The 25,470-nt window shown below is 38.4% G+C and overlaps 1 protein-coding gene across 1 annotated transcript in view; it reads right to left on the bottom strand.

Moving 5' to 3' along the window:
- Nucleotides 1–11,750, bottom strand: part of PDE1A (phosphodiesterase 1A) — a 175,478-nt gene extending 163,728 nt beyond the window's left edge. Inside the window, exon 1 of the mRNA XM_071747188.1 lies at nucleotides 11,598–11,750. Coding sequence (XP_071603289.1) covers nucleotides 11,598–11,740 — 143 coding nt within the window. The 5' untranslated portion in view covers nucleotides 11,741–11,750. The remainder of the gene's footprint in view (nucleotides 1–11,597) is intronic.
- Nucleotides 11,751–25,470: the final 13,720 nt, after the last annotated feature.

The following is a 25,470-nucleotide window of genomic DNA, read 5'->3' as shown; positions in this document are numbered from 1 at the left end:
TTCACTCTTTCTTCAAAGAACAGATGTTCAAGTCCATTAATCATCCCCATAGCTCTCCATTGGATCCTCTCCAGTAGATCCCTGTCTCTCTTGAACTGGGCAGCCCAAAACTGGATCCAGTATTCCAGGTGTGATCTCACCATGGCAAAGCAGAGGGGTAGGAATACCTCCCTAGACCTGCTGGACACACTTTTAATTCACCCCAGGATACCCCTGGCAATCTTGGCCACAAGGTTACAATAGTTTACCATACACTACAAGATTGTATTTTAGAAAAAATGTGAGAGACACAATAATAGATACACTCCCTTTGTGGCTTAAAAACATGTCAAAAAATGTGTTAACAAAGTTGTTGAACTTAGTTAAAATGAGTACTGAGAAGGCAAACATAGTTCTTACTTGTTTTCATAGAAGAAATCTCATCTCTCAACACTGCCCCACACGAGAAAAGCAGATAAAAAACAATTCTTCCTACACTGCAACCGTTTCCAAAACAAGTTGGAGTTCCATTTCAATAAATTTTTTACTCCCCATTACCTTTCTTCAGTCTCAAACTGTCACTCCCTAATAAAGAAAAGCAAAGAAAGGAAAGAAAGGAAAGAAATTTTGTGACCTCTGCCAACAGCAGTAATAATTTGGCCAGGTTTTTTGTATGTCTGGATTTTTGAGGTGGTTTTTTTGTTGTTCTTTTTTGATGAGGGTAGGGAAGCAATCAGGGTGTTGGTGGTTTTTAAAGGAGAAGGAGAAGACTTTTTTGTTTGTTTGTTTTGTTTTGTTTTGTTTTGCTTCCTCAGGAAATCATGAAAATTAGAACGATGCTGATGAGAGCTGAGATTGAGTTTCAAAAGCAAACCTGATCTGTTTGGTCAGAGCTATTTCCATGAGGCTATAGTCTTTGATGAAAGCAAATTAATCCCAGAAAGTCTTCTTCCAAATTATTTTTTCAGACAACAAATGTCAGACATGAAACAACTGATTTCCTTTAAAAGTTGTGGATTTAGAGTTTTAAGTATTTTAAAATTTTAGAGTTTAAGTATTTTAAAAGATGAGAGATGATAAAAATAACTTTTTATTTTAAAAGTTTGCCAAATACAAATTTCTTGGCAGCTGGAGAAGCGTGGAGCAGCTTTTTGTTACATAGGGAAAGGCAGGGCTAGAACCAAGGGGACACAACGGCAGGACATAAATGGAGAAGTTAATCAAAGAAATTATAGGTAACTTCACCCCATTTGTAATTTATTGATTGTTTGTGCATCTGTAAGACATAGTTCAGGACATAGAGTTAATATGAATACATCCTTTTTCATATTCATTGTAGGAGAAAGTTTATTATTCAAATCTGAATCTTTATGAATGGGAAATACTTGTTCTCCCATGGTTTATACAAAAGGCTCAGATAACAATACGAGATTCTAGCATGTGATACCAGGGCTGGATCTCTGGCACAATAAAATGCAGAAGAGGTAACAGGCAGCTTTCACTGAGTATTCCTATGCAGTAAATTTACACCAGACCAAGGCACCGAGGGCTGCACAAACAAACTTACACTGGTATAGGTTAAAAAAAATGTGTTCTTTATAACTCACAAATGTTTTTTTCCTGTGGTATCATATTAGTGTAGAATTTCTGGTTCTTCCTGTTCTTCACATACTTTTAATAGCAAGTATGTGGTAGATTAAACAGAATATTTTTGCTAGAAATCTAAAGAAATACAGACTATCTCTAGTTCCTCATAATCTCTCAGTATTTTCAATATTTCTTTCAAAAAAAAAATCTGTCTTCTCAATAATTTTTCCAGAGCAGCTCCTTGTTTCATTTTGTGTACAAGGTTCCAATTATTTGCATGAAGATGGCAGCTTACAAAGATCTTCTATAATGCACCAAAAACAATAGGGAAAAAACCTCTGTAAGATTTATGCTCAACATTCTTGCTGCAAATTCAGTCTAAGTAAAAATAGACCTAATCCAAAGGAGGCTGCAAAATCTTTACAGATGTGCTGGAAAGCTCAAATTGAAAAGAAACAAAGGAAAAAAAGGGACAAAGGCAAAGAAAACAAACAACAGGAGACAAAATCAAAACACTCATTACTCTGATCACACCAATGCAGAGATGTTTTTTTGCCCAGAATCTGTTCACTGTCAGCTAAATCATAGCAGTCCTCAAAATCCTAGAAATAAAATGGAGTTTAAATCTAAAAAGAATTCCCCAGTGAATAATTTATGCTCTAAATAGTTTCTAATCAGACCTGGCATTTTTTTAAATATAAGAACAGCATCAAAAATAAAAGAGAGAACTTACAGAACTGCCACTTTAAAGAAATTAAATCTTTGCATTTTATCTTCCTATTAATTTCATTTTTGTTCTCATATATGTATATATATGACTTAATTATACAGAAAATACAGTTATTTGGTCCCAAGCCAAGAATCCATTTGCTGGACAAAATGTGTAAACAAGAGAATAAATTCGAAAAACACTATTTTGGGCTTTTAATAGATAAACAAAACAACTTGGAAATCTGCTTAAATTACACAGTAAATTTTAGAAAGGCAAATAATTAAAAACTGTAACTATGGTCTGATTTCAAAATAATTAAGCCAGAAAATAATTTGAAATAGATCCATATCTATTTGAAGATGCTCATGCAGCCAAATGTCTGCTTACAGTTAGAATTGCAGATCTGCTAACCCAGCAAGGCAGCTTTCCCTACAGTGGATGTTTCAGGGCAGCTCTTAAGCAAGCTATGAGCAGGCTGCTTTGGTACCACTGCACAGACAGTGCACAGCACCAGCTAAGTGGGGTTGCATTCATCATCACACTGATGCTATGTATTATCTTTATGCTCTGACTCAACCTACCATGAAATTAGAGCTGCTTGTCATGGAGCACAGTTGCTGGCTTCTACAGAAATGAAAAAAAGAAAATAAAACCCAGTCGTCCCAGCAGCATGTTAGTGATTGTTCACTGTAATATCATTGTAACAATATTACTGGTATTATTACTAAGCATCTAATTAATAGGTTGTAAAATTAGAAAGTGGAAATTCTTTATAGAGTTAGCTGATTAGTTTGGTTTTGGATTTGTCCTTTAAATCTCAAGGAGCTATATTTTCCATGGAACAAGTCAGCCCTTACATACTATGTCAAGAACCTGTTTTTTCCTGATGATGAAGCCCTCACGGGCAGCTGCAGGGATGCCACAGAAATACTGACATGGCCACATAATTATATACTGCACGCTCTTGAGCCTGAGTTCTCTGTGATAAATGTTGTATATGAAGTGAACCTGAAGCAGATTCTGTTCTATTAATGTAGTACAGAACAACAACAACAAAAAAATTAACAGAATATGTAGCGTGTACATTCTGCTTTTTTGAATTCCTATCTTCTTTCAAAACGTTTCAAATTATTTTGCTAATTCAAGTCATAGTGATCTGGGTTATTAGCTCAACCTTTGATTGTGGGAATTTTTTAGTAAGTCCCAGTGATTTTAGTGATCACTAAAGATGCTTTGCACTTCTCAAAACTATTAAAATTAGGGCCTCTACTTCCACTTTTTTATTAAAAAATTAGATCATTCTGTTGTTATCACACCGAGTTTAAAATTGAGAAGGAACAGAGGTATGAGAGGAATCCTACAAACTAAATTACAGTAAAGCATGGAATTTATATTTTACACAAATGAATACAGTCTCCATGTTTTTGAAGTACAAATACTGCAATACAAAAGTTCCATGAACTCAGCCTTTCCAACAGAAAATCAGCAAACTGTTCTTAGATGTAAGTTCTCCTTTATTTAGTCTTCAGTGAAGACCACAGATGGAGATAACATTTGCTCATTCTTTAGTACAGAGCAGACTATTTTATAAAGTGTTGAAGCACTGTTCACTTTGCCTTAAAATAACAGCTTCTAAAAGAAATAAGTTCCAGAGATTAAAACTAAAAGAAGTTTCTCTTTTCTTTGTATGCAGCATGGAAGTTCAATAAATATGCAGACCAATATTCTAAAAGACTTCACAGCAGTTGCAACTAAATTTATAAGTTTAATCATTTGTATGGGCACTCTAAAGTTGTGTTAATTAGTCAACATTACACTACACTGTAGAGGTTTAATGAGAATCGAAATTCAATACTCATTTGACAATTGAAAAGTGAACAAACTGATCTACCTACCAAGGGATGAAGCAATTCTGTAAGAAATGACAGACAGAGAAGGGAAATCAACCATTTTCTATTCTCCTTGTACACAGTACACAGAAATGTGACTTAAACTTGCACTTACCCTGCTATAACAATAAAAGAGAAGGCAAAGCTGCAATGAGCCTCTCTTCAAAACAAACCATTAGATTTTTTTTTTTTCTGAGCAAAGGTACTTCAGTAACTTTCTAACACTATGCCAGAAAACCAGCCTGAGAAATGAAAACTAATTCTAAAATAATAAACATCTGCACACAGAAAAACTCAGCTAAGCAAGGTAGCACAAATAATAAAACATGTCCTAGAGTAAAAAGCCAGTTGTATACCCCACATTCTCTTTCACAGTGACCTGCAGAAAACTCCCTACATGAAAAACAAAGGCCAAAAATGGCAAATATTGCATTTGGAAGGACATTCATGTAATAGGGCACTCCTGTTCTGAAGTTTGATTATGTGTTGTTTCCTGTATTATCACCTGTTTATTTGCATTGGTGCAAGATGAAGCCTTTTTTAAACACAAACCCAAAGCCACTATTGCAAATTGTTTCCAATAAAGTTATCCCCACAAAACCTACTTATAATCAGCAAAGATGTCATTTCAAGTCTTTGTTACATTGCACAAAAAAGCATATTCTGCTTACGTTCATTCTTTTTAAGGAGATTTCTTATTCTAATGCATAGCACAGAATGATAATATTTATTCATTTCAGTTGATTTAAAGCAACTCTTCTACTTCACAAATAATTCATTACAGTACACAGAAGCATCATCATGAGGGTATCCATCAGGATCTTATAAGCCCGTGAGGAATATTTAAAATAAACACATTGGATACTTTCTATATCCACTCATACTTGAGAGAACATGAAAGAATATTCCTCTATTTTTACTAACTTTTTGTAATATTAAAGCCAGATGATTTTGTAAGTAAACTGTGAATTTGTTACCACAGTGTCTCTACAGACATTAACAATTCAAATGAAATTCCACATTTTTATTCTCTTCTTTATTTATATATTTTATTAATCCTGTATCTACCTACCATCAATAAAAAGATGCTTCCTGAAGGAACTGCAGTGTTCTCCTTTCCAAATCATAGCTGAGACTTATTAATTTAACAGATTTATTAATGACATTTAGATAAAATGTCACATAATATAGTTTATTCTGGATTTTGAAATTGCAAAAGGAAATACACTCAAGATTCAAATGAAGGGGTTTCATTTCTACTTAGAGCAACACAATAAATAAGAGCTAACGAGCGAACTGTGGGGTTTTGATGAAGATTCAGAATCTTTTACCAGTCTCACACTAAATGTACCATTAAAAAACAATTCTAACTCTGATAAACATGTGAAGTTTTTAAAATATTTTTAATAGATTTGACATCCTAAAAATACTGCTTTTGATTTTGTTTTTTTTATAAAACTTTCTCTATACTCACTGACACAGAGACCTGAAATTGAAACTCTGAATTTCTGTGATTCATTTTTTTTGAAAGGAATAAGGTAATTTACACAAATTAACCATGGTAAATTGGTCAAATATGCCAAATGTAAAGCAAAGTAGTATTTTATTTGAAGGGTTGTTTTTTGTGGGTTTTTTTAAATTCTCTGTTCTATTAATTTGAAGATTCTCTATGTTAGGATTCTTAGCCAAGTTTTTCCAAAGATGCTCTCTCACACATTGCAATTCAATCTGTGTCCCTCCAAGGGAATCCCACTGCAAACCCAACCCAATGTTGTCTGGAACATTCAGACATATTTGCAGACAGTTGACTTTCCAGACTGCACACATGGTATAGCTCACAAGGATGATCTGGAAACTCTCCTGTAAACTCTTATCGTATCTGGAAGCATATGGGAAAACAAAAGAAAAGAAAAGAAAAGAAAAGAAAAGAAAACAAGCCAAAAATCATTCCTGCAGAAAAACTCTGCTGTACCATGAAGTAAGGAGCATTTTGCTGCTTATGGCTATATAAAGCACAGTGTAGTCCTTCACAAACATTTTTGTAGATGATGTTTTATGACTTTGTACTGCCTCTACATGAATGGTTTTCAAACTCAGCTGCACATAAATTCTACAATAATACTTAACTGCTAAAATATTTTAATCCATGTGAACAGTTCTTTGACATGTTGTGAAAAGGTGCAAATTCAGCTAGATCTATTACAATATACTTGGGTTACTCAGTCAGTTTCTTTTCAAACAAATAAATACTCATAGACTATCAATGAAACAATAGCAGGTTTTAAATATCTGAAATTTTATGCCTTACATGGGCCTTTTAAAAGTATTAAAGCATTCAAAGGCTCAGGCATGTATATTTTGGCAATTAATGTTTCAATAATATGTATTACATCTTAAATATATTACACATCTTAAATGCATCTGGAGACATATCTTATTTATTTTTGTCTGCCTGTTCATTTATTTAAGTTTTCTGTGTCACATCACATTTTATTTTCCTTCCTTTTTTCTATCTATTTTTTGTTCACTAACAAATCCACTGCTGTAACAAGCAGGTCAAGGTCAAATTAAGGACTCTAAATTACTAAATAAACATTCAGATTCTGGTTAAAACATTTGCCCAAATAGAAGCTCCCAAAGTTGACTCTCACTGGTACTATTTAACTTTTAGAAGTTTATTTTCCCCTAGAACACCAAGTACAGGCAAGATGTATGAGTTTTAAATGAAAACCAAACTTTGGAATTAATCTAAATGGGATGTGCAAGAAGAAGAGCTCCCACAGCCACTCTTGTATCCAGCAAAGGCAGGTTTTGTATGGAGCATGGGGGGCTCTGCTCTGCTGCCACACAGATCTTGCAGATCAGTTCAACTTGCACAATACTCAAATGGCCTCAAATGCTTCACTGGCCTCTGATGAACACTATTTCACTGGGGGGAAAAAAACCCAAAAAAACAACTAATAAAAAAAGCCAAAAACCCCAAAACAAACAAACAAAAAAAAACCACTTGGGAAAAACTCTGTTCCCTTCTGCTCTTGCTACAAAGAATTACCCACTGTGCTTTGGCTCCCTCCCACCACCGCTTAAATAAACCTTTCCCCTTTTAACTATTTCATGTCCCAAAGACTGCCAGCTGCAGTAGAAAATATTTTCTTCTGATATATTCTTCATTTACAATACTTTGCTAAAGAATATGCATACTAAAATAGTGAAGACAGGGAAATAAAAAATGCACTTGCTCTTTGAGATCCTATCTTTTCTCTGGCCAAAATGGTCTGCTCAAGGCTGTCTCCCTGGGAGAGCTGGGCTTTTACTCCAATCAGTTTTACTCACAGCTCAGTTAACGACCTCATCAACACATCTCAACAGAAGTCTATACAGAGCTTATGATGTCTCCTCAACACATGGGTCAGAAGACAGAAGCCCTGCTCTAGCCCTTTGATCAACCTCCACTTAAGAGTCTGGAAATACTCTGCACTCCTGGAACAAATCTTACTTCACCCAAATGGAATCAAGTTCCTGTTCTCCAAGACATATTTGCAATATGAATGCAAGTGTGATACCTGAAGAAGATTATGAGCATCCATGTGTCACAACAGTATTAGAGGAGGTGAGTAAACTCAGTCACCTATTTCTATAAATAAAAAAGAATAAAAAAAGAAAAAAAGAATGAAAGAATAAAAAAGAATACCAATGTTTTCTGTGTTTCCTCACAATGGCACATGATGACAGAAGCTTTGAGCTCATCAAACAATAACCTCTAGAAGTCAGGAAAAAAAAACAAAAACATCTTTAAGGCTACAGTTTTTAATGCCAAGAACCCTTCTAAAACTTCTGTTTGTTGGCCAACACTTTTAGCTAGAAGAATAAAAACAGGAAAGACATAAAGAATATGTATGTGCTCCCTTAACTCCACAGCAAGAAATCAGGCAATAAGACAAAGTTCCACACAGAGACTCAAGAGAGCAAAAGTAGTGGTAAATTTGGTGCAAATACTATTTGTTTTCCTCATGTAGCAATTTTCATATCTTTTTGAATTAATCTGTAGGCAATTCATTAATAATAAATATGACTTAAAGCTTCTGTTGAGACATCTTAATTAGGATATGGCAAAAGCATCAGGAAAAATAACCAGATGCAATGATTTACATAAATATAATTTGCTAAAACAATTTTTTATTAAAATGCTGTTAAATTTTAGAGTTCTATGTGCTTCATATCGTGACATTTTTTTACACCAGAATTTTCCTCTGAAGACAGCTGCTATGATTTTTAAGACCACCAAACCATTTTCCTGAACATTCCTCAGATGTAAAAGCTATTTTCCGTCCTTTGTTTCCATAGATACAGTGATTTTCTTTATTAATCAGAATGATAGCCTGCAAATTACTAAGCAAACACATCATCAGCAAGCAGTTAATATTCTGTGCTGAGCCTGTTTAAACAGAGTCCCACTCTGCTCACATTTAATTTTGGGCCATTAAGGCAGAGTGGGATGGGACGTGATACATTTAAATGGGGATTTTGACACCGTGATTCAAGACAAAAACTTAGGTCAGCTTTCATTTAATAACATGGCTGCAGAGCATGCTGAGAAAAGCGATTCATTGCTGCTTAGAGGAGGAAAGTCCATGTCAGTGAAAAAAAACTAAAGCATAATTTCATCCAAACATTTGACTAAGTCGAATTTTAATCCAGGAAAACTAAGAAGACAGACTGAATAACAAAGGGGAAAGGATTTGCTCAATCTATCAAGTTAAATGGCACAACTCTGGAAACATACATCCATAAGTAAAGGCTCCAGCAACATTTGCAGTCAGTGATAGGGAATTTTTTCCATATCTGAATAGGATAGTGAAGAAAAACAGATGGGCTAATAATTATTACTCAGCTGGAGTTGCTACATTAGCTTTTAAGGACAGGAAACCTCAACTTTAGAAAGACTAAAAGAAGAAGTGTGGAGGCTCAGAAGTATTTAGAACTCAGAGGTATTATAAAATGAAACCAGATCACTTTAAATCATATCCACAAACATTCTCTTCCTCTCCTTCTTCTCCAAATAACTGAACTGCTTAAAACAAAGAATACCTCAAGAATATTTGCAGCAAGTTGATGAAACGAAATAAAATAAAGCATGGCTCTATATCAAAGAGATAAAAAGAAGCATATTGCAGAAACACAGCATTAAAAACGATCCTCCCTGAGCAGAGCTCATGAGATATTTAGTAGTCGTGCTAAGTGTCCAGTATACATGTGGCACAGTATAGAGCACAAATTTCAATAAAATCCATTCAACTGTAGCCGAGGGGAGACAGTGCTGTCATGAATAAAAAGTAATTCTGTGGACTCATCTATACCCATCTCATGTATTTATATAATTACATTTATCAAGTGAAGCAGCAGTATGATGGACCTCCCAAAGCAGAGAAATAACTAGGGACAATCCTAAGAAAAATTAAGCTTCACTTATGTTAGTGACAGAAATAAATTCTGGTTTCTTGGTGTTGCTGTGGCTAATGTATCTGTCATTAAGTTAGTCTGACAGCTGTTTTAATTTAAATTTGTCAAGCAAGTCCACAACCAGTGGGCAGATATTACTATGGCAACTCAGCACAATTGGAGAAACTGTTCTGAAGTTGTTAGGCAACACAATGCCATCAGCGGGTGATGTTGCTTAAGCTTACCATAGTTCACGCCATCTGGAGTCATCTAATTAAGTACACCAAAAAAAAAAAGAGCACTCAATTGGGATAGCAATGTGGAAACAAGCTGTCTTTGTGATTAAAAATTACAATATAGAGTGAAAAATAGAATAAAACAGAAAGGTGGTTTCTTTTTTTCATTTTGCAAAACTCCACATTAAAGAGAAATTGGGTTCAGCACATTTCTAAAATGCGGGTATGTAATTCTTAATAAAGTTTACATAATTAGGTGGAAAATCATATTGCAGATTTTTTTAAAGTTTCTACCAGTTTATTTTTTTTTTTTCAAAAAATTGTGATCACTTTAGAACACTGCTTCAGTTCCTGTATCTGCAATAATTTTAATTCTGCCTGCTCTGGTCTGTACAAAACAAGTCTTGGTAGCTTTCCTGAGGAAGAAAATTCTTAACATAGTGTGGGGAGTGCAAATCATCAGTAGGGCTGCCCTTCCCTTTGGCAGTCTAAAGGGTTAAGATTTGATGGCTACAAAGACAAGCACCTAATCTCACACAGGGGATGGCTCCTGCAGAGGAGTGAAATACATTTCCAGAGCCACGCGGACAAGTTAATGCTATGTGCTTGCTTTGGGCAAAAAACCCCAACCTCTATCCTTTCCTTTTGGCACATGGAAGCAATAAATTCAAATATCGCTTTTAAAGCAAGGACTAATCTGTAAACTAGGAATTATTATTGAATGACCTACTGTTCCATCTGTCTTCTGTATAGTCAGCAGAGTATATGCTTCTAAGTTTGGAAGGAAGACACAAGTGGCAATAACACCCTGGAGAAGCACGCAAAAGGAAATGCCTACTGGCAACTTCCAGTTTATTGCTAATTGTCAAAGAAAATTGAGAGCAGCCAACATCACAAGATGACTGAGAAATCATAGAATTATTAAGAAGAACCTCTCTGATCAAGTCCAACCTTCAACTCCAAACCACTAGCCAACTAAGTCATGTCCTCAAGTGCTACATCCACATGTTTTTTGAACACATCCAGGGACAGTGACTCTGCTACTTCCCTGTTTCAATGCCTGACCACTCTTTCAGTAAAGAATTTTTTCCCCAATATCCAATCCAAACCTCCCCTGGCTCAATGTGAGCCCATTTTCTTTCATCCTATCACAGGTTATGCAATACCCTCACCTCACTACAACCTCCTGTTACATACTTGTAGAGAGCAATAAGATCTCCCCTCAACCTTTCCTTGCCTAGACTGAATAATCCCAGTTCCTTCAGCTGCTTCTCGTTAAGACTTGTTGACCCTTCCAGCTTTGCTGCCCTTCCTTGGACATCCATGACAGCACCTTCATGACCTTCCTGTAGTGAGAACCCAAAACTGAAGGTGGGATTCGAGGTGTGGCCTCACCAGTGCCAAGTACAGGAGTACACACAAGGGGTACACACAAGGGGTACACACAAGGGGTACACTGACTGCCCAAGTCCTGCTGCCCACACTATGAGCACACACTAATGCACACACTCACTTTGTGACCAGAACTGGGCTGTGTCTCCAGGATGAACACTGGGTCTAATGCAGCAAAGGCTCCTACATCTGGCCACATGGTAGACTTTCACCATTGTGACCACTTACTTCCAATAAGGATGACTAAGATCTCTAGGAAGGACTCAATACTGTGGATTTTGATAGGGCCCAACTGATTTGTGTGCTCTGTTGTAGACCCATCTCCTCCTATGTTTGTTTGCTGGGGACACACAATGTACTCACGTTTCTATGGTACACTTCTGGATCTCCACGTCTATGACTCTGGGCAGAGGCTTGATCTCAATGGTTCTGTTTCTGAATGAGTTTTTATCCACTTGAATACTCCTTGGTTTGGTTGCTATATCTGAACTCCACCCCCAAATCATCAGTCTATTGTGTTTCATGTACTCTTACATTCCTGGGTTGTCAACTGTCCATAGCAGCAGTGAACTATGAAAGGAAAAAATTAACAGAAAAAGTTAGTTAAGCAGAAAAGTAACCACCCACGTCATCTAATGTGTGCTGCTTCACTGAAACCATCTCAAAACCTAAGGAGACAAACCAAAACAAAGGACAATTCGTAACACAGGCTGATATCATAAAATGAAGTTTTCTGTGTGGATAGAACCCAGAGAAGTTACCCCAGACTTGGAATATTTGGGGTCAGAGTGCAGAAAAATAAAACTTTGACAGTTGGAGAAAAAAATCCTTTTGGCTTGGAACTAGAACAAGAGTTGCTCAGATGTTCATATAAAAGAGAAATGCTGTTCTTTTTAAGTTTTACAAATAATGGTGATTACCAAGAGTAAGTTCAAAATATGTCTCCTCATGGTAAGCCCCAAACGCCCATAGGACTGGAGACTACAACACCAACTTTACACTAATAAAGCTCACATCTTTTCAATTTCCACACAGTCACTTAAAAGAAAAAGAATGTTGAGGACTTGAGGACTGCAGCTCTCCAATGCTGCTAGTTACTCATATATTACTTTTGCAACATTACTTCTGATAACTTGTGTGATTTCACCCAAAATATCTATGCCAAGCTCAGTTGCCCCTGCCTGAACAGTTGGAGCTGTCTGACACCGGTATCTCGTTTGATAAATCTCCAAATTTCTTTGAGGAAAGTAGTAATTTATTGGGGATTTTCTGTTGTATTATTTGAAACACAGTAGGAAGAAAGAGAAAAAACAATCATGAAAAAAAATAAGTGTTATCTGAGGTAAAAATTATTTCGGGTTATGGATTCTAGGTAGCATTCATTTAACTCTAGCTAAGCTCCACCTCACCTCTTCATTTCACATTCCCCGTCCATTAGATAACTATCTAGTGACATTTTATATTCATTATTCCACTTGCTAAGAAAGACACTGACCTGTCTAGTGGTTAGTAATGAAAATTTAATTCTTCCCCAGGAATCTAGCTGGATTCAACAAGAACATGGACTACCAATCTTGGAGAGGTTAAAAATGTTTCAAAATATAAATATCAATTAATTTGTAAAGTCAGACTTCCACAAATCACTCGGGACTATGTGGAAAGTTTCTTAACACACCAGAGCAACTGAGGGTCAGTATAACAACTGTAAAATAGCTAATAAGCCAGAGACAGGAGAGAGAGTATGAATTTTAACACAAGTTAAGATTGTCAGGCTGCAGAATTGCCCAGGATTTAAATATTTCAGTAACTACTTTTTAGTTCATATTGCTTTAGTGATACTAGTTATGCTGTGAGGCACTTAAGCCCATGCATGTTAAACTGACAGCAAAATAATTTGGTTATTAACCTGCCAAAATTCAAAAATTATGAGTTTTGGCCCCACTTCTTTATTGCATCACTTCTTCCAGCAAAACAAATGGAAAAAATTAATGCAATACATCTTTTCAGACTAAACTAACACTGAGTCTAAACATCTATTACATTTTGTTTAGAGTTCAAAATAATCCAGAAGGATCCATTGGCATAGCCTGTTGCTGGACACTCTCCAAATATTTATTTTACATATGTATTTTTTACTTGGCAGCTTGTGCTATTGAAAATATAAATGATGAATAAAGAATAATATGCAATGCACATGATAGAATTAACAATGCTGTCCTACCTTTTTGCCTAACAAGTAAAATGGCAAGGAGATCAGTGACCTTTTTTCAGTTGCTTCTATTTGCAGCTCACTTCATAAAAGACAGCTATTCTTGGTCAGTTCTGCATAACAGATTTTCCAAAGCCATCTACAAAACCCTGGACACCAATACAGATATTCTTGGGTCCCTTCCCAATGCCACCGAAGTTAGGAGTAAAAGACAGTTCTGTTCAGTGCAGTTCAGATAAATCAAAGTATTTAGCTGGAAAGCTACATTTCAGAGAACAGTCTTTTTCAAGCTAGAAAATCTACAACCAGTAGCAGTATCTCCAGTGACATAAAACCACCTCTACAGTCACAAGCGTGACTGAGTGACAGTCACAGAAACTTGTAATCCACATGCACTGGAGCATGTGGAATTGAAAAGTTGTGGGAAGTGCCAAAATTAACGTGAGTGATAAAAAAGGAACATGTTAATGAAGTACCTTGTTTACCAGAAGGATGGTGGAAAACTACTGAAAAACAGCGGGAAAACACCAAAACCTTGGTGGGAGGTTCTTGGACTGTGGGATTTAGGAAAGCAGCATGATAAAGCCGCCAGTGCATTGCTAGGACCATGGTGTACTCTTTCTGAAGCCTTACAAAGTTAAATGGGGTTTAAGCCTTTAAACAGCTGCTGCTCTGTGGAGTCAGAAACAGTTGAGTTGCACCAGCCTGATGAGATCGCAGTTTCGAACTGTGACACCAGTCCCACTGACCATATTCAGATGGTCGCCATTGGCTCATGGCATCAGCTCCACTGGAGACGCCCTCAGAGCTTTCTCCTTTTGATCCAGGAGGGACAGATTCGAAGCAGGATCCGAACCTTTTCTCCCCATCCCAGTGGTTGGCAATGGACCCGGCGTGAGAAGTGGGCGCGTCTCCGGGAGAGGAGCGGTTGGGTGGCTCCCAAGATGGCGGCGGCGCTGCTGCATGTGGAGCTGCCAACCCTCAGCCTGGAGCTGCGCAGAATGCAATCCCCCCCGCACCTGCCGTGCTTGTTCCTCCTGCTCATTTCCCTGGTGTGCTTCAGTTGCTGTGACGCCCCTGATTTCCATCTGCCCGGGAGACCACAGTGCAGTCCCGCTGCACCCTGTGGCTGGACACCCTGAGGGGGCCACAGGCTGGTGGAGCGAGCCACAGCGGAGCTGGGTGGGTGTGGAGAGCCCCCCCTCACATGGCCGCCCACAACCAAGAAGCAGCCGGAGGTCAAGCAAAGAACCCGAGGCTCTCGCAGACGAGGCTGCTCAAGGTGCGTTGGGAGCGCGGCTGTTGCAGGGCCCAGGGGCTCTGGCACCGTGCAGCCTGAGCCCAGCAGGCAGCGGCAGAGCCAGGCTGCAATGGCACCGCCAGCACCATGGCGAATGAAAGCAGGGAGAGCCAGGGCAGCGGCAACAGCAGCAACAAGTTCACAGCAAAATTTCTGTAGTGATTTCTGCTCGACAAGCCCATCCTGTTAACACCTGTTTTGTTGTTTGTTTTTTTATCATCATTCCCGCTTTTGGGTTGTTGGGACAATGGGTTGAGCAGGTGTTGTTATGAGGTTGGAAGGTGCCTTATTTTCTGGTTCACGTTCATTCTCATTCTAACCTTCCTGGCGCTGTGGAAGAAAACAGTAAGATTGCTGACCTTCTGGCAGCTATGAGTCAGGTCTAAAATACGTTCATGTTTCCATTGATACTTTTTCAGCCTGTATCTTTGCATCTGCTCATACTGGGGAAAAGTCTTGTGATGATGAGAGACATCTAGAACGGGATCATAGTGCTTTAAAAGCCATGTTAACAAAACAGAGAAGGCTAAACCTGGGATACACCCCCCCCGAATGCTTACAAAAAGCACTCTATGTCTTAAACTTCCTAAACCAAGCAGAAAATTATGTCTCCCCAATAGAAAAACACTTTGGAAAGATGCAAAACATACAGCAAGAGAAAAATTATGTCAAAATGCAGGACCTCAACACTCATTTATGGGAAGGGCCATTTCTGTTAATAACTTGGGGGCAAGAGTATGCTTGTGTTTCCACAGATTCTGGACCTTGCTGGATACCAGCAAAATTTGTGACACCGGCCTCGAAGGAAAAGGATGAACATTCCCTCTGACCATCCATGCAGCTGTTGATTGTTTTTGCTCCCTGCTTATGGATATGGTTGGGATGTCTTGTGAGCCTAAAAATTTGAAGTTGAAAAGGGATGGAAACTTTGCAGACTTGTTAAGGGCAAATATTGGGAGGTTTTATGATCAGTTTGTCTGGTTTGCCCCCTTTCTTCAAATTCAGTTATTTTTAAGATCCTTCTCCAGTCTTCTGGTGTCGACTAAATTAAATAAAAAATATATTTCACATTCCATGGCTTTCAGATGTCTAAAAAGGAAATCACATAATCCCTTTCAGGCAATCATATTAAAATGTTTAGGGTTTCCTTACAGATGTCAGAATCCTTATTTTCATACATTTGTTTCTGTTAACCATATATTTTTCCCTCTACATTCTTTATTATTGACCTTACTAAACACTGAAGAGAAGTACTCGAGTCTGGATTATCTTTAGTCTCCAATCATAAAATATCTGCCAACAGAGAGCAAAAGCAAACATAAAATTACATTATTATGAAGTATTTATTTGCAGATAAAGCTGTGAAGCAACTGCTATTTCTGGTGGTGAATCCTTAAACAATCACACAGCCATCAGGAATGGAGGCTATTTAGATGTGATTTTAGTAATTAGTGAAGACATAGTATGAGAAATTAGTCCGGGGCAAAAGGGTGAGCTGGGGATAAACAGCTATTGAGTTCTAATTAAACAGAAAGATAAGTAAAAGGAGATATAGTCCAAAGATTAATATTCAAACTTTGATTATTAGTGGGATGATCTGCAAATGAAAAAGCTTTCATATCCAAATATGGAAGAAACTTAACATTCAGTTCAATTAGTGGTTCTCAGACTCATTTTCCAGTGAACTGTGAACAGCCACACAGCAGAAAGGCTTGGAACAGTCTCTCTTACACAAGAGGCACAACTTTAGGACTGACCAAATGGTTGGGAAAAGAGAAAAAGACATGAGCTGCCATTTGCATCTCATGGATGCACTGTCTCCATTTTCCTCCATGGGAAGTGTACATTTATATACATTTTTAGTTGCAGTATGTCAAGAAAACACACATATACTGTCACAATTTAGCAGTCTGTGCAGACCAAAAAACAGAGGACAGAATTGCTCTCCATTACTCGCCCTTCATCCTCCCAAGGAAAAATAAAGGGCAATAAGAATGAGAGATTTAAAAGTTGCAATTTAAAACTGAAACAAGTTTACTGAAACAGGAGAAGGGCGGTAACACATGGGATAAGACACAAATATGCAAATATATACAAATATATACACAACCCAATCTCGAGGCACGGATCGGTGCCTGAGGGTCTCTTGGGGCAGAGCACACTCAGGAGGGGGCTCCAGGGCTCTTCCCAGCACCCGAGGGATGTGGATTCTGCAGAGCAGGTGGGGAGCTGGGGGTAAAGGAGCGCAGGGGAACAGCAGTGCAGAAAGAGAGGAGGGGCTGGGGTCTGCAGGAGCTTTATAGAGTATGGGCAGGGAGGAGGAGGGAACAGACCCCGATGTGTTCCCCCCCTCTCGGAGTCTGAAAGCCCTCCTGCTTTAGCTCCCTGTACTGAATAACATATACATATAAAGGTAAGTTCACCAGAAGTTCTCTGTTATCTCTTCATGTCCTCTTTATCAGTTACAGAATTTACTAATATGTTTGTCACGTTCACTCCATTTTGTCAAATTCAAGACTGCTGCAAACACAAATGCCAACTGTTGTTGCATACTAGCAGATCAGTTTGCCCAATTTTTATTATTACAAAGGTGTCAGTCCTAACCATTCTCTAGATGCTTATCACTGATCAGCAGTCCGACAGTGACTGTCAGGAGCCTGCCAGCAGCCTGGCACCTGCCTTGTCCCACTGACTCTTGGGTTAGAGTATCAGTGACAAGGATTTATTGAACTTGCACTCCAGACACAGAGCCAAGATACAAAGTTCTGCATAGAATTAAGAGAGATCAAGTACAAAAGCCCAGGACAGCTCTGTATATTCAGTGTGCACAAGAGCAGGAATAATAAACTCATGACCCTAATTGTGCCCACTGAATGTCCTCCAGCTGAAGACAAGCCTGTACCCATGCTGATGAGACAGCTGTGAGCATGGCCGGCTGTTGGTGTTGGTGGACACATCCACCAGAAAGGACAGGTCCTGTCCCTGTACCAGCACACCCTGCAGAAGCACTGTGTGCACCAGGAGCACCTGCAGGAGGTGCAGAACCTTGGCTTTACATACACTGTCTAATTCACTACAGCGCATGAGGCTGTGCACTTTAGCAGCAGTACTACAGGCAAAGCTAAAAGCCATACTTAAATCAGAAGTGGCCCACTAAAGCAGTAATTTCACCAGTTCTGAGTTTCAGGCAAAAGGATTCTGCTCTGGAAGCAGAGCAGTAGAGGTGAAGTGCTTTCCAACAGCAGGAGCCCCTGAAAACATTCCACCTGACTGATTAGGAATTATTCTGAAGCTCAGCAAAGAAAATTGCATCATAAATTAGTCATCCACTTAGCAGATGGGAATAAAGCATATATGAAACCTGGGACAGCCACTTAGTGAGCATCGTGAGCTACTGCTGCTTGATGTGTGAGTCAGCTTCACTGCCTGCATCAAAATGGGGAGCATGCAGAGTGACTGATAGAGAAGCAATGCACACCCCTTCACCTTCTGGCTAGTCCTGTTATCAAAGTGTATCACAAAGTGTTTAGAATATAACTAACATCTCTGTTTAGCTGCTGAGCAAACTCAGATGTTGATTTGCCTTATCCATTTGCCTTGCCCGTGTCTTAACTTTTGCATGGCTGTAACAGGTAATCAATGAAAATTCAGGAGATGAAAAAGATTTTGTCATGTCTGATCTCTTGCAGGTAACTTCTTAGCCATTTGGCAGCCATTGCTAATGAAGAGAAAGTGCCTATTAAAGGTTGGTGAGCAATGGCAGATATATCTAACCTTGCACAAAACTGTTTCAATAAAAGTGGAAAATCAAGGCAGAGAGATGACAACAGCCACTCATCTTCAGTGGCACTTACCAAATTTCAGGGTTATGCACTTTGTCTTTTAGAATCAGAAATCAGCAGAAAGACTAACTTCAGGGTGTGGATTTAAATCAATTCCTTAATTTGACCTCCCATTTTCCATACTGAAAGCTGCTCTGAGCTGTGTGTGTACGTGCTAAAAAGCCTGTAATATCCAGTCCAGTCCTTGAAGCCCTAAGCATTTTCCTCTGAAACTGGAAAGCTAGTATAAATCAGCTTCAAGCTGACATCTAAAAATACAAAGCACATAGCCACCCATCCTTTTTCTGGCCTGATATCTGACAGTTCAAGGTTAGTCAAGGGCCCATCAGCACTATCCTACTTACTTATTAGTGTCACAAGCAGCTTAGTCATACATAGCCATAAGTTTTTTGTCTTTAGTCTTATAGTCCCAACATTCCAGACTTCCACCTGAATGACTGCAGCAGCCTCCCCCGCAGTGCATTTTCCTGCATCTTTAGGAGAACACCCTTCACTTGATGTGTATGTGCATTGGGAGCTGAATATGAAGCTTCCATGGGAACAAAAAGCATTTGGGTACATTTGGCTAGTCCAAAATTAACCTCATTGCACTGTAGTCACTCATAGATGGGTATGTCCTTCCAGTCATGGTACAGTTACCCTATTGTAAGTATGAGACACATTTCTGTGATTCCGTAGTCAAAATTTCAGCAGTATTACTTGTCACAGCCACAGGAATCAGCTTAATGGGCATCCCAGTATGATCTTATGTACTATCACCGAATCACAGAATGTTTTAGATCATCCAGTCCAACCTTTGTTCAACACCATAATCTATCTACTAAACTATGTCCCTAAGGACCAGGCCCAAACACCTTTTAAATACCGCCAGGGATGGTGACTCCACCACTGTCCTGGGCAGAACATTCCAATGCCCGACAGCCCTCTCAGTGAAAAAATGTTTCCTAACATTTAGCCTAAACCTCCCCTGGTGCAGCTTCCATCCATTCCCTCTGCTCCTATCACAGTCACTCAGGAGCAGAGGCTGTTTCCCTCCTCACTCCAACCTCCCTTGGGGCAGTTGCAGAGAGGGATGAGGTCTCCTCTCACCTCCTCTCCTCCAGACCAAACACCCCCAGCTCCATCAGCTGCTCCTCACAGGATTTGTGCTCCAGGCCCTTCAGGAGCTTCCTTGCCCTTCTCTGGACACTCTCCAGCACTTCCATGTCCCTCCTATAATGAGGTGCCCAGAACTGAACACAGTGCTCAAGGTGCAGCCTCCCTAGAGCTGAGTACAGAGGGATGGGATCACCTCCCTGTTCCTGCTGGCCACAGTGTTCCTAACACAAGCCAGGATGCCATTGGCCTTCTTGGCCACCTGCACACTGCTGACTCATATTGAGTCGAGTGTCAACCAATATCCCCAGGTCCCTTTCCAGCTTACAGCTCTCTAACAACACTTTACCAGGTCTGTAGCTTATAAAGTTCTAGTTTATAAAGTTTATAATGTACTATAAAGTTTATGGAGTACTATAAAGTTCACAAGCTATTTTCAGAAAAACCTTAAGCAGCTCTTGATAGAACTATCATGATCTAAGTAAGCGTTAACATTAAAACAAGTTCAGCTACAGAAAAATCTTTCACTGTACCTAAGAAAAATTCAGATTAGAGTTTTTGCTGGTCCATAAAGCTAAATAGCACTGCATATATTCTGACTAATCTAAATTACTTGCCAAGGAATGTCAGCATTGTTACACACCATTTTTATGTTCTGCTTTTGGAACATATGCAGAAAACATGTTTGCATGTATTGGTTCCTCTGCCAGTATAATACAATGGCTACAAGGCACCAGACTTTCTTATGCTTTCATCATTAATGTCTAGCAGGCAATTTGTTTATAAGAATTTAGAATAAGATATAAAATATTGCCAACCGTAGAATTTTTTGGCGTGGAAAAAATTATCAACAAGTACAAGTATTGCTTCTACTTTACATTTAATAAATGATGACTGATGACTAAAATATGCTAGTATTATTATCAGAGATCCAGCCACGTTTCTGACCATTCTCTTCCCTTTCTTCCATGGAGACACATCTAAGTAGCTGATTTCCATGATAAATATTTTAAATATTTAGCTAAAATAAAGTTTGACTCAAGTCAACTCTCTTGCTTTTTTTTTTTTTTTTTTTTTTAATTGCAGCATTCATCATGTGTGGCAAAAAAATACAGATATTTTCATCTAAACAGCAATTCTGTTAAGAAAAAACATAATGCTGGCTGAATTATACACTTTCATCCTTGAAAGAGTCTGTAGTACTAACTGGAGTAATGTCCACCTATAAATTCCACTTATTTGGAAGACAGGATTTCTCTGTAACTATTATTGCAAATCTGAAGCCTAAAAAAAACCTAGTTAAGTAGTCCCTCATTTCCTGTAAAGGCTAATTTCAAAAATGTAATATGTGAGGTTTGATGGGAAGAAACAGCTACATTTACAGTACTCAAACACAGCAAACTTGTTGACAAAATTTCAGGTAATTTTTCAGTTTACAGATGTTCATTTCAGTTTTTCATTCCGAGTCTTTCAGGCCTGGCACCCACAAAAAGACATAAAAACATGATCTTGTCAAAAGTGTATTTAACCAACAGACTAACAGGAACAAGTGGCCCCAAGCACTCATTCAGTGATTTTCTGTAAAGATGTTGCATTTTCTTTGCATAAAAGACTGAGAAGCAGAATATCCACAAGAACAGCCTAAATTATTGCCCAAGAAGTTGGATAGTGTCCTAGGAGACAGACACCTGCATTATCACCTGTGCTCCGATGCCTGCTTCTGGTGTGTTGTAATAACACAACACAAAATTCTGCTTTATTAAGGAGTAAAGGAAATTTCAGGAAGATTATTCTCAGCTTTGATCAGCTTTCAAAGAACACTGGAAGTTCCTTCTGACCCCTTGAAATGGTCAAAACCACTTGAAATGGTGAAATTTCATCACTTTTACTTTAAGGTACCAGAAAGTGAGTGACTGTAAAATAAGCTGGAGTTTCTTTAAAAAGTGGGGCAGGTTTTACTAGAGAACCAGTGCTACAAATGTGGCCATCAGGAGTCAGGTTTCCTCCTATAGCTATCTGGAATGTGCTGCTTAGATTAAATGCAGTCCTTGATATGATCACAGAAGATACATAAAGCTACAAGAGAGTCTAATGTCTCCTAGTGTTGATAATGACTCATATCCTGTATTTTTCACATAAGACAGCAAGTTCCAGCTATTTATGGTGCAGCCAATTAAAAAATTCTTTTTGTGAAGAAAAAAATGCTGTCAGTTGCCATTCACAACTTAATGTAGGAGGCCAGCTAGCATGTTACAGAAATTACCAGAGAAAAATACTATAATCACAAAAGAGCCAAATGTTTCCTCTTAAGCCCTTTGAGATAGCAGATGCATAGACATAAGCAGAATCTTTTGTCTCAAAAGATTTTGTTCATAGAGAGATCACCCTAACAAAAAAGGTGGGAAAATATGGTGCAAATTATTCCACTCCTCTCAGTTCCATGTCATGTATCTCAGACATCTCAGCTCTTCCCTCAGCAAGCAGGATATGAACGTTTGTACACCACTGTGGAACTGGATGGGGAAGGGGCATAGTGCATGCATGTGCCTGGTAACTCAAATTATATCTTGCAGGCAAAAAGGGGAATACTACTTAAATGCAAAGATTCAATTTACATTACTTTAATTAAAACCTTAAGAGTCTAATCAAGGAATTATTTGCTCAGTTAACATTTACAGTTCAAATGTTACTGAGACAAAACTGATACACACAAGATTTCTGCTATCTACCCATGTTTCTTGTCTTGCTCAGACTTTCACTGGCCCTTTGGGTCCTAAGCTCAGTCACTTCAGCCTACAGGAATGATTCAGTGAGACCTCAGTGTCCCAAATCTTCACTGAGAAGAGCGTGTTGGGGTGAGGTGATGTTGATGGGGGTGAGGGAGGAAGGGGAGCATGGCTTTATATTGATGGTTTCTTCCTCCTCACACTATGGACCACTTGGGGCTATATTTATACATTTTATCATTTTTACACCTTTCTTTCACCAGCTGTTTATACCTGGCAGTTATTTCCTATAGATATTTTGTACAATGGGAAAAAAATCAATTACAGAAGTACTATGCTATAGAAATTTAAAATAAAATCCACACTCATTGCTGTCAAATTTCAGTTGTGAACCAACTCAGCAGTCTATTAAAAAGATTTTAAGACATTTGTAAGTAAAAATGCTGGCTTTTCCCCATGCAAGTGGAATAAATTTTAATAGATGCCTCGTTTTTTCAGTTACAGCTTTTGATGGATTTATTATATCCAGATGCTAAAAACACTGTTCATATTTCACTACACATCTAACAAGAGTTCCCAGTTGCAAATGCAATTAATTTCAAAGTAGTCTCTGAACGCTGAGGGATGGTTTATTAAATCAAAATGGCCCTTCAAAAATATCACCAGGCAGTAAATTTTACAAGTTCTGAGCTTCAGTTATGTAAGAAATTAGGTGTTGGGAGACTTGAGTGTGATATTGATTGATCTTGTCAGAGTCCTATTCTGCCATTAGTCCCCTTGTAATCAACAGGAAATTTGAATGAAAATCAATAGCAGGATATTATGCTGTGATTAAATGCCTTAGGGATGATGCATATAGTGGAACAAAAAATTGAGACCATTCAAAACAGGTTTGTTGGCAATATTAAACACAATCCAACACAGGTACATAAGTTCTCCTGTTGCAAGGAAATTTTCATAGGATCACAAAATGGCCAAGGTTGGAAAGGAGCCTGTCAAGATCACCTCATCCAAGCCTCTTATGCAAGCAAGGTCATCTAAAACAGGTTGCCCAAGACCATGTCTGGTTTGAACATCTGCATGGATGGCAACTCTATAACCTCTCTGGGCAACCTGTACCACTGTCATATCACCACGTTTGGGACAGGCATGCTTACTAAAGTGCCTCTCCCTAGTAATGTTTGATCATATAAGTAGTGTCAAATTATGTCAATGTCCAAGTGAAAACAAATGAAGGTATTTTTCAAGAAAGATAAACTATACATGCCTGTGCTGTCAGATCTTTTCCCATGTCGTTTCAAAGGGGAAATTTTGATTCTTCATTGTGAAGTAATCAAGGCCAGTTCTGACATGTTAGTCTTTGAAAACATAAAGGGAGCATCTGCAGTCTATAAGTACAACCTCTGACCAAAACATTTATACCTAGAAAGAAATACAAATGATAGATGTCACTACCTGATTATGGGTTTCAAGGGATGGTTACTTTATAAGCATAAAACATACGCATTGCCTTTATCTGAACATGTACACAGGCTTGAACTACAAATGAGAGGACAATGTAGAAAATGCCAGTGGGTAACACTGGGTCCACTCCTCTGGCCATGATTCTAAACTAAGATTGTCCACGTCAAAAGTTGCAAGGAAAAGGCTAAAGGAAAAGGCACTTGCACTGTTCAGTGGAATAAAAATATCTGCTGTCAGAGGAGGCAGAAATCAGTCCTCAGGTCCATCTACACAACCACTCCAGTTTCTGGTACTCTGCAAGAATCTTGGCTGTGGAATGGTCACAGAGAGAAGACTGGAGTCTGAAGTCTGGATTTCTGCATTCCCATTCTGGGGAAGAATAGATAAACAATAGAGGGGGGAAAAAAGAGGGAGGGGGGGAGGGTAGCTACAGGAGGTCTGTAGTTCCAGTTCCTCCTCAAAGTAGGGCCAGCTATAAAGACAGATTGCTCAGAACTTTATTCAGTTTAATATTTTCAAACTTAAATTTACAACTTACTCCTCTGAGGTACAAGTATATCAGCAGAGAAACTGGTGAACTGCCAGAATATACCTGATTTACTACTGCTAAACTGGAAATTATATTTTGAAATTGCCAGCATCAAGATCAATGGACAACTATGGATTCAAGGCTGTTGGAGCACATAAACATGAGACAACAGATCCCAAATGATGAGTGCAAAATGCTGGACTCTGTGGGATGTGCTTGAAATGCCAGTTCTGTTCTTCAGAGAACTCCATCCTCTGTCATAATAAGAAACTTTATTGCATCAATAAAGCAAATTCTATGGATAAGACTTCAAGGTTTGTTGCTCCAAACAGATGTGTGGTCTGGCCCACAGGGACTCTCAATACTGTCCTGCCACACCAGTATTAGTCAGCAAAATGTCTTCACTAAAGTAAACTTTTTTGAATTTTGTGTTTGACCAGACCACATTCAGCACAAGATGAACACAAGACAAAAAGCAGAAATGGGACAGAAATGTTCTGTCCAGGCCAGAAGAGCTGCTGCTTTTGTCTCGATTACTCTGGAGATGTTAAACAAAATAATTGCATAACATCTGAGAATTCTAACACACACCCTTATCCTACAAAAGAATAATCGCAAGAGCTTCACATTTGAAAAAAAAAATCAAGTGAGCAGAAACAGCAACTAGTCAAGAAGCAGTTAGTAAAAATCCTTCAAAAACTTCTAAAGCTTACAGTAGAAAAATCAGCTGGCATCTGAATATTTGCAAAATCGGTGGGGCAGGAAAACAAAGACCAAAACTGTTTCAAAAACATATAGAGAAAAACCACACACACACCCCCCCCCAAAAAAAAGAAAAACAAACAAAAAAATCCACAACACACACTGCTCAGAGGTTGCTGCAGTCTTCCCTGGTGCTGGTTCTTATAACTAGATTTACCTGAAGATTTACAACTCTAATATTAAGAATTGGAAAATAATGATGACTAGATAACTTCTTTCAAGCTTATTTATTTCATTAGTTTTTCCATCATCAGTAGCTTAGGCATTATGATGCAAAATGTCTACAAAGAAGCCTGTGCTTATGTGCTC

The sequence above is a fragment of the Heliangelus exortis genome, chromosome 6 (genome assembly GCF_036169615.1).
Source record: "Heliangelus exortis chromosome 6, bHelExo1.hap1, whole genome shotgun sequence".
NCBI classification, from domain to species: domain Eukaryota; kingdom Metazoa; phylum Chordata; class Aves; order Apodiformes; family Trochilidae; genus Heliangelus; species Heliangelus exortis.
This window is presented reverse-complemented; position numbering and strand designations above follow the sequence as displayed.